We start from the raw sequence: 10,376 nt of genomic DNA, 5'->3' as shown, positions 1-10,376 counted from the left end.
AATACAACTTTGTACCTAATTATGTTTGTGTGTGGAATTGTATATGTACATATATGTTTTTTTATTCATTTAATCTTGTTGAGTTTGGGGCATAAACAAATGTTTATCCGGCCATGCGACCCAGAAACATATTTGTTCTCAAATAGCACAAGAAAAACTCGAAAAACCCCGAGAAATAAACAACAAAGCAATAAGTTTTTCTTTTTAAAGTAATGAGTTGAAGCAACAACAAAAACCACAAAAAAATGCTGCTCAAGCATAAAGTGTGTGCAGAAACATACAGACATAAGTGTACATATGTAAATGTACATATGTGTAGTACTTGTATATGACACGTGTAATTGACCTACTTTCCCTATGCGAAGAAGCAGAACTGTGTGCACACAGACAGATGAGAGTGTATGTATGTGTGTGTTTTCAATTGCAGAGCCAGCAACATAAGGCGCGAGCGGGGGAGAGAGGAAGCGAGAGAGTGGCAGTGAAGCATGTTCATAGATTGTTCTAAGTATAACAGCACAGTATAACAGTGAGACATTGAACAATGTTAGTTGGACTATTGACATGTTAATAGCCACAATTTGTTAATCAAAAAATATATGCGCTCACACATACAAACAAATATGTATGTAAATATGTAATAGAAAAGCAAACAGCAAATATGTAAACGCAAAGCAGAGAGAGGGCAGCAAAGCAAAGAGAGAGAGAGAGAGAGCGCGCATGTATGAACAGAGCTTTAACAGCTGCAAAGCTCGCTCAGCGCAAGCAGTATATAAGTAGTACATATATAAAAGCTTTGTAGCTGTAGTTTTGTGGCTTTGTTGTTGGCAAAGAGACAAAATAGTTTTGTAGTCGACGACCTATTTATTGTATCTTGTAGCTGCGCTGTCTGCGTGTATCCATTAGATACATGCACATCAAGTAAATGGAAAAAACGCACACACAGCTACATAAGTAAATATGTACAGTATGTCAAGTAATTGTGCTGACAAAGAAAAATACCACAAGCAAGCATAAAAAAATTGACAAAACTTGGAAGGAAAAAAGTGTTTATTTATTAATAAAATATGTGCGTTTTTTAAGAGTGAAAACAATTACTTGACTTACTGTATGTATGACATAGTACTGTCCATATGTTTATACACGCCCCTTTGATTAGCGAAATGGATGGGAAAAACTGTAGGAAAATTGTAGAGAAAATCAAAAGTGCTTATTAAAAAAAAAAGCCAAGCGAAGCGAAACGAAATGAAATGAATTGAATTGAATTTAGCTGTGTTATCACAAAGCATACAGAAACATACTGTACACACAAAGATACAGATACAGATACGTTTGTATCTGCAAGATAGTTTTGTTTGTTCATTGTCGCGACAATGAGATAAAGTCAATTAGCAGAAAACAAGCGACTCTCAAGTGCAAAACGCTCACAACAGCTAAAAAAAGGCGTAATTAATTAGCTGGAGAATACAAACATACAGAGATACACACACACACACACACACCCACACTCTCACACAATTGCACCATCAGCATTATCATTAACAATTTCATTATCAGCAGATGGTGACGTTCTGGCTGATTTAATTGCCAGACGACAGTTGTAGTTTTTTGCTGACAAAAAAAAGACTCGAAAATTTAATTTTAATTAAGTTTATACAGCATTTATGTATCAGTGTGTGTATAAAAATTGGAAACTGTAAAAACGAAAATTCTGTTTATTTTTTAGAAAAATTCATTAACCCTCTACCGCATACAAAGCCATATATGGCTTCTCACTTTCAATAATTTTTTTTTGCAATAAAACGGTACATATACTAAACCGTTTGTTATAACTTATTCTCTTTCAACTATTTTCTGTTAGATGTCTATACTCAGAACTTCTTTGTGTTGCATTATCTCAAGTTTCAATCAGTTTTTTGCTCGCGTCTCAAGCAGACGAACGAAAGTGAATTGTGGTGAAATTAAAATTAAAATTACTGCACTAAAAATCAGTTTTATCACTGAAAAGTATTTTTTTTCTAAGAGAATATAAAGTTTTCGTTCATAAAAAATAAAATTTTAACTGTAGGTGAGCATCACATATACTATTCTATGCAAAAAACTGTGGACGCCATATATGGCTCTATATGCAGTAACGCGTGCATGTTTATATTCTATGTACATATGCATTATTAGCATATTAGCTTAACAATTGCACTTGTTTTCTTTTACAATAATTATATGGGTGGCGTTGACTTACTGGATTCTTTACTTGGACTTTATAGAATTCAATTGCGCTCAAGAAAATGGTATAAGAAAATATATTTTCACATGATTGATATGTGCGTAGTGAATTCATGGATTCTATGGCGTCGTTAGTCAGATCAGTATATGCCACTCTTCGATTTCAAGCTTTAAATAGCTGAGCACCTGTGCAAGGCAGGAAAAGTAAAGAAGCGCGGAGGACCTGCGATGACTCCAACTTTATCCCCGTGTACAAGTAGGGAAGGTACTCCTACTACCAGAAAAAGACGAAAGCACCAGGAAATTCCATTGAATTCTGTTCGGGAGGACCATATTGGGCATTTTCCCACCTGGAAAAAGCAAAGGCAACTCTGCAAAAACGATTGTTCTTTCCGCTCATACACCTTTTGTGAGAAATGCAATGTATTTCTATGCTACAACGACAAAAGAAACTGTTTCACCAACTTTCACTTGAAGTAATGCATACATGCATACAGAGCCATATATGGCAAACTCTGGAATCAGCTGAATGCATACATAGCCATATATGGCCCCATTTCCCCCACCCCAAACTATGCCCCCAAAAAAAAAAAAAAGTCCAAATATATATTATTTTGGCCTAAATAAACACATAATTACATTCAAAAATTTTTTTCCTTTATTATTTCTATGCTCATGCAGTAGAGGGTTAATTTATTGTAACTTTTAAGGAGAATAAATTATAAAATATTCTAATAAGCATTTTTTCCATAATTAAAATATGAATTTTGTGAGTAAATAATGTATAATTTTAAGCTATGCTATAACGCTTAAACAATAATCATTATTTTTTAGAAAGAAAAAAAAACAAATAATAATAATTATGTTCTATAATATTTGTTCTTTATATTTTATTTTTGGCTCTTAAATTGCTCAAATTGTAATTTAGATTTTTTAAGAGCCAAGACAAATTTATATAATCATTTTTTAAGTTAATGAAATCTATAAAATAGTTAAAATTATAACTTTATTTATATTTTTTCTTCAAAAGCAATTATTATTTTTCGAGCTGTAAAGTATAATTCAACATAACATAATTCATTATCAATATATTGTAAGTAAATAAAGACGAATCTAAGTAATCATTATTATTAAAATGTATATAAAATTAAAATTACAAATTAACTTTTACTTTCGTCAAAGAACAAAGCTGTAAAGTATAATTCAAAAATAATCATTATGTTGTATGTAAATCAATTAAAATGAAAAGGAAATATTATATTATAATTTGTAAAATAAAGGTTTGTAATGACCACAGTACCAGATAAAAATATCTGCAAGATAGATGGTCATATTTACAGCAAGGTAATCGATCCAATTGTTAAGACATTTTTTGACTTTATTTTTGCTGCTGATGTAATCAGAATATGCCAGAAGTCTGTCTGTCTGTCCGTCTGTCTGTCGCCTGCCAAATTGTCTGGCTACTTGGGTACTTTATGGCAACAACAACAACAACAGCAGCAGTCATAAATATATGTGCACATGTAATATTCTAGTAGATAGCGAACACGCGTTCTCTTTATTTCTCGCTCGCTTTGTCTTCTGTTGACTTTACCCCCAAAAAGAAAGAAGAAAAGCATTCGCTGAATATGTTTTCTCGCCCCCCTCCCTCTCCACCCCCTCTTACACCGCCAGCGCAATTCTCCTGCTGCCAAATGTCACCTCATATATCTCTACATTTAGATTTCAGTACGTGATTGTATTCAGTCCAAAGCAGACGAATCTCAAATACTCTTTTTGAAAATCTTTAAATTTGTCAGAACTACTCAGAATAAGAGGCAACTGAGCTTAAGAGCTTTGCAGTTGCAGAAGCTTTGAGCTTTTACTTAATCAGGCAATAAAAGCTTTGAGCTAGACAAGCTAATGCTTAATGAACTTGGATACGCTTACATTTGAAAAGCTTTTAACAGCTTTCTATAAAGCTTTTGTGCTTTCATTCTCAGAGTAAAGTTCATTTAAATTAAAAAAGCTTCAAGCTTAAGCTCTCTTATATTTGATTTGCAATATGTAGTTGATTGAAAGTTCATTAAAGTTGAGATATTAAAGGCTTTAAGCTAGAAAAACGTACACTGGATGATCCCAAATATGCTCTCATTCGCAAAGCTTTAAAAAGGTTCTAGTTAGATAGGCTTAAGCATTGATTTAAAAGATATTCTTTTGTGGACAAGCTTTAAACAGCTTTTTAAGATCTATATATAAACAATTTAAAAGCCCATCAATTTTAATATAAAATCACTTTTTAATTATAAATTATAATTTTTAATTTTTTTTACAATTTAAAATACAATTTGCATGGCAGAATGTTTAGTGTATATATTTACTATATATATTTAAGGTATTTAAGGGGTATCTACTCGTCTATACGCATATAATATTTAACGGGGTAATAATATTTCATTTAATTGATGGACTTACTTTCCACTCAAGATTCAAAAGGCTTTAAAAAAATTTAAAAGTCAAACAAAACTTGAGTAAATTTATCAAATAATTAAAATATAAGAAATATGGAATACGATTGTGCTCATAGGAATCATCTGGCGATATAGATAATGATGTAGGAATAGAGAAGATACTCAAGCTTATAACAAATTGGACTTAATGGATACACTTATGGATGATATGAGGCATTAAAAATAGAGCTGGCTAAAAATTATCGATATATAGCATTTTAAACCCTTTTTTTCTGTGTAAGAAATTTTCAATTTTTGTACACGTAGCAAAAAAAACTATTAAAATAGTTAGGATTTAGTTTAAATTTTTTCAATAATTTGTTATCACATAAAATAATTTAAGAGAATTTAATTTTTGTTTTGAAATATTTTAAAGGAATTAAAATTTTGTTATAATATATTTTTGAGGACTTTAAATTTTACTTTATATTTTGCTGTGAAATATTTTAAAGGTGTTTAAATATTGTTATGAACTAATTGAAAAATTTCTTCAAATAAAATATGATTAAGATTTTAAAATTTTTTTACTATCGAAACTATCGAATAGGTCGAATATCGATAATCTGGCAGCTCTAATTAAATGACAAACTTAATGCTTATAGGTGGCATGTCTTAAAGAGATGCTTGCATTGCTTAGAAGCTAATGTTAATAATATAATGCTAATCAATCTGATCTCTCGGGACTGGACATAGGATCACCGCCAAAGGATTCCTGTTTGGACACAAAGGAACTGGGCGGTGCCATGGACTCTTCCCGCCGTCGTTTCTGATCCCGTTGATGACCAAATCTCTTATTCCGCTTCATATTGGTAAATCGCACATAGATCTTGCCACGCCTTTCGGTGCGATAGAAACAGAGCTGTTCCTTGGGGAACAATTGAAGGATTTCACGTTCCAAAAGATGACTTCTTTGTAGTGTCAAATGCAAACGATTGTCCTCGTAGTAACTGCAGATGAGTTGGATTAAAAGCAATCTCTGCACCGCATCCAATTGCTCATTATGGCCGAGACGTTCCAGCAGAGATTGCGCCTTAATGGGGGATGCCTGTAGTATGGCCAAGACTGTAACACCGCTCTCAACACTACCATCCATTTCGGGCAACTCTGGCTTGATCAAATCCGCCGTAACCAGTTCCGTATGCACCAATTCCGTGTGATCACTTAACGGTAATGGCACATTAAAGGCGGATCTATCAGCTTCCTCATTCAGGCTCACAAATGGCTCCGATGGCAGCTGCTTGGCACATTCATCCAATAAATCGGGCTTTGAATGACTTTTTGGTATCTGCACTGCACCTGCCACACTTATCGAACACTGGCAACCACTGCAGTGTCCAGTGTTGCCACCAAATACTCTTTCCGCATCCGGCGGAGCATCATGTAGAGGAACATTTATCCAACGTCGCCAACGCTCCAAGTGATGTTCGAATCTTATTCGAGTTCCGTATCGAAAGTTGCGCAACAGTTCGTTGAGATGATGACGCTTTAACATCTGCAGTTCCTGTGTGTTGATGGCCTCCTCTATAAACAGACAGCAGACAAATTCATCAGTGTTTTCAGCACATATTTACAGACAAATCATCAGGCATTCATCAGTGTTTTCAGCACACAATTACAGACAATTTTATCATGCATTCATAAGAGTTTTCATCACTCACTTACAGATTAATTCATGACACATTCATTAGTGTTTTCAGTACAAATTTACCGACAAATTCATCAGTAATTTCAGCACACATTTACAGACAAATCATCAGGCATTCATCAGTGTTTTCAGCACACAATTACAGACAATTTTATCAGGCATTCATAAGAGTTTTCATCACATATTTACAGATTAATTCATGAGACATTCATTAGTGTTTTCAGTACAAATTTACAGAAAAATTCATCAATGATTTCAGCACACATTTACAGATAAATCATCAGGCATTCATCAGTGTTTTCAGCACATATTTACAGACAAATTCATCAATAATTTCAGCACACATTTACAGACAAGTCATCAGGCATTCATCAGTGTTTTCAGCACACATTTACAGACAACTTTATCAGGCATTCATCAGAGTTTTCATCACTCACTTACAGATTAATTCATGAGACACTCATTAGTGTTTTCAGTACAAATTTACAGAAAAATTCCTTAGCCATTCATCAGTGTTTTCTGCACACATTTTGAGATAAATTCACTATGAATTCATCAGTGTTTTTAAAAATTTACTGTCAATTTCATCTGACAATTATCAGAGTTTTCATCATAAATATACAGAAAAATTTACCAAACATTCTTTCGATTCCTTATATGAATTTCGACAAATAATAAAAATGAACCCTATATTTTAGATTAATAGGCAATTTCCTTTGGCTATATGACAGATTGTGTAACCTATAGAGTTATTAGGACATTTAAAAAAATTAGAAAAAGTCGAAATCGAAAATGTACTAAAAACAAGTGATTTTCGTAAGAAAATTCAATGAAGAGCTGTAAAATATATAAATTTGACAGTAATTTATAATTCATTGAAAGTAGAAATTAAAAATAATAGTCTGAATTTGTATCTTATTTAAATTTTCCAATTTGCGTACTCTTAATTTTTTTTAATTCCTATTTGAATTTTTTCCCATTTATGATTCCTTATATTTTCATACCTTTTTTGATTTATTTTAAATGTATTTATAGTTTTTTCTACTTTAGTTTTGTAAATGTATCAAATATATTCCAAATTTTTAAGATTCTTTATACATTTATCAGAGTTTTCATCAGACGCTCTCGGACAAATTCATCAGACTTTTCATCACACACACTCACAGACAATTTCATCAGACATTCATCAGGGATTTCATCACACAATTTTGCAGACAATTTCATGGGGGAATTCATGAGTTACAGATGCATCTGTATCTGTTTTGTGTTTACCTTGCAAATGCGGCAACAGCTCGCTGACGTTCCATGACTTGAGTAGCTGAGCGAGCTCTTCATATTCTTGGCTGCTGTTGTTGGCCATGTTCATGTGCATTTTCAACTTGGTCTATAATGCATATGTATGTATGTATGTATGTATGCAAGTATGTACACGTTTCATATGCTCTAGAAACCGGCGTACATCCTTTCGTCACGAACGAAACTGCGGCACTGAATTTTGCAACAGGCGCGAAGCGTGTACATACCCTCCTATACGCCTATACCTGTCTACACACACACTCTCACACGTATCATCCACACACAGACACACACACACACGCACATGCAAACAATCTGTGTCGTCGCTTTCGTCGTCGTCGTCGTAGTCGTCGTTGTTGTTGTTGTTGTGTACATAGTACAGTCATGCCATCGTTTCATCGTTTCGTCGTTTCGTTATTTCGTCGTTACGTTGCCTTGTCTGCTGTTTCGTTGTTCGCTGTTCGCGTTTTCGTCGTCATCGTCTTCATCGCTTATGTATGTATGTATGCATACCAGTGGCGTACCCTCAACGGGTTTTTTGAATTTACTAAAGCCGGTTAAAACATATTTCATAGTTGTATATTTCTCTAATAAATATTTTTTTATGTTAAAAAATTTAATTTTTTAAATACACTGATATAAAATATTATTTTATTATTCTTTTATAAATAGTTTTTTATCTAAAAATTTAATTTTTATGTATACTGAACTATATATTTTCTAATATGTATTAATGGGAGCAAAATCATCATCTTCAAACAATAGTGGTATTTAAAATTCTTCTAACAAGTTGTACATTATAAACTCTAATTATGAAATTTATAGGGCTTTCACTTTTTATTTTATAACATTGAATTAAATGTGCATTTTTACTATAATGTAAATAATGATTATTTTATTTTTTTTTTTTCAAATGAAAAAATCACCTTGAGTTTTATTTTTGATTAAAAAAATAAGAAATAATCATAATTCGATAATTATTATTTTTTTGCTCAAAAATAATGAGATTTATTTTTTTGATCAAAAGTAAAATAATAAAACTCCTAGAACAATGATTATTTCTCGAGTTTTAAAATAAAACTTATAATGATTACAGTCCCTGATTTAAAACTGATCGTTTTTCACAATAACGAACTTAAATTCTGCTACTAAAATTAAATTCAGACCACAAAATGTAGCAAAAATGAAATTAGAACAGCTTAAAGATATTCACTTGTCCGAAATCCGAAACAGGCCTTATATCTAATTAATCTTTGAGATCCCTTGAAAATAATTTTTAAATTACGCCTTTGCGTGCATGTATGTAAGTAAGTATGTTTACATAATACTTACACATGTGGTATGTATGCATAATGCAAACATATATGTACATACATACATACATATACAGCACAGCATGTATGTATGTATGCACAATCGTTGTTGTTATGTAAATACATTCGATGCATACATACATACATACATATATACATACATACAGTCGTAGTCGTATGTTTGTTGATAAAAGCTGTTTAAATATTCGCACTTCCCATTTGAAAAAAAAAAGGTTGAAATAAATAAAATAAAACGTATTTTGTGTGAGGCACGTTTTGAGTGTAGACTTTGAATGTTGCAAGTTGCCAGTTGCATGTTGCAAGTTGCAAGTTGATCACAGGTTTTTGGAGCAGGGAAGGGGCATATTCAATAGTAAGTATCTTTGTATCTCACATCCATTTATAAGTACAATTTCCTTCTGTTTTCTTGAGTCGTCCAACTTTCAGCTGACTTGTGTGTGTGTGTGTGTGTGTGTACCACGCCCCTCGCACTCCCGCCCCTTATTGTCTAATGCACTCAGCAGCAGATGTGCAGCTGGGTTTCCCTAGTTCTCCCTCTCCCTATGCCCCTTCCTCCTCATTCTCGTTTCCCTCAACTCAAAAATTCAACTTGAAGAAGTTGTCAGCCCAGTAAAAAAACGTTAAAGGTATAAAGACTTATAAGCTTGTGGCACTGTATGTTTATCTCAAAGTCTATAAGATAAACATTCAGAATACTTCTATAATTTGCAAGCAGTTTTTAGAAATTTTAGAATTTTGACTTTGCTTAAAAAATTGTTTAATATCAGATACGGTTTTGAAATCTTTTTCATAAAATTGTCTCAGCAATGTTGTGTACAAATTTCAGCCTCCTAGGTCTTATGGTTTGGACTGGACAATGATCGGTCAGTGAGTGAATGAGTAAATCAGGACAAAGAGTTTTATATATAGGTAAATTACAAATAAAATTAAAAAATACAAATACAAAAATGTATTTTATATATATTTTATATGTATATATATTCTTCAAATTGTTTTCATTTGCAAGTACAGGGCATCTAACAGTCAAGCATCTGCTAACTTGTATGTAGAAGTGAAGACGCACTCGGAGTCGAAGTAGGAGCTGGTTGTTGTTGTTGTAAAGTAGCCAACGCTACGCAGGTTCAATGAACTTCTTTTGTAAATGTTTTCCATTCTTCTTCGACTCCTCCTCCTATACAACATCATTTTTTTTGGATTTTTTTTTTTTGTTTACTTGGCCTGCTTTACTGTCGTCTTTGTTGTTGTTGTCGTTTTTTGGGCTACGACTTTCCGGAATTGCTTCACCCATGTATTTTTTACATCTTTTTTTTTGTAACTTTTTTCACTTCTTATGACAAAACCGTTGTTCACTTTAGTTCAGTTAAAATGCCTTCATTATCTCAGTATATGTGA

At 32.7% G+C, this 10,376-nt stretch overlaps 1 protein-coding gene across 1 annotated transcript; it reads right to left on the bottom strand.

Annotated features, from left to right (window-relative positions):
* Positions 1 to 5,217: 5,217 nt before the first annotated feature.
* On the bottom strand, positions 5,218 to 7,873 carry LOC117785458. Its single transcript, XM_034623481.1, has 2 exons — positions 7,627 to 7,873; positions 5,218 to 6,230 (listed from the first exon to the last, which is right to left on the bottom strand). The coding sequence occupies exons 1-2, from the start codon at positions 7,724 to 7,726 to the stop codon at positions 5,374 to 5,376; spliced, it is 957 nt and encodes a 318-aa protein (XP_034479372.1). The 5' UTR covers positions 7,727 to 7,873; the 3' UTR covers positions 5,218 to 5,373.
* Between the last annotated feature and the right edge of the window lie 2,503 nt (positions 7,874 to 10,376).

Source organism: Drosophila innubila, assembly GCF_004354385.1.
Source record: "Drosophila innubila isolate TH190305 chromosome 2R unlocalized genomic scaffold, UK_Dinn_1.0 1_C_2R, whole genome shotgun sequence".
NCBI lineage: Eukaryota > Metazoa > Arthropoda > Insecta > Diptera > Drosophilidae > Drosophila > Drosophila innubila.
Note: the sequence above shows the minus strand (reverse complement) of the source record. Positions and strands in the feature narration are given on the sequence as shown.

Excerpts from the sequence above, each read along its gene's own strand:
- LOC117785458 (XM_034623481.1), bottom strand. The coding sequence starts at position 7,726 with ATGCACATGAACATGGCCAACAACAGCAGCCAAGAATATGAAGAGCTC. Across the intron at positions 6,231-7,626 it reads GCTGTTGCCGCATTTGCAAG|AGGAGGCCATCAACACACAG; the intron begins GTAAACACAAAA and ends GTCTGTTTATAG.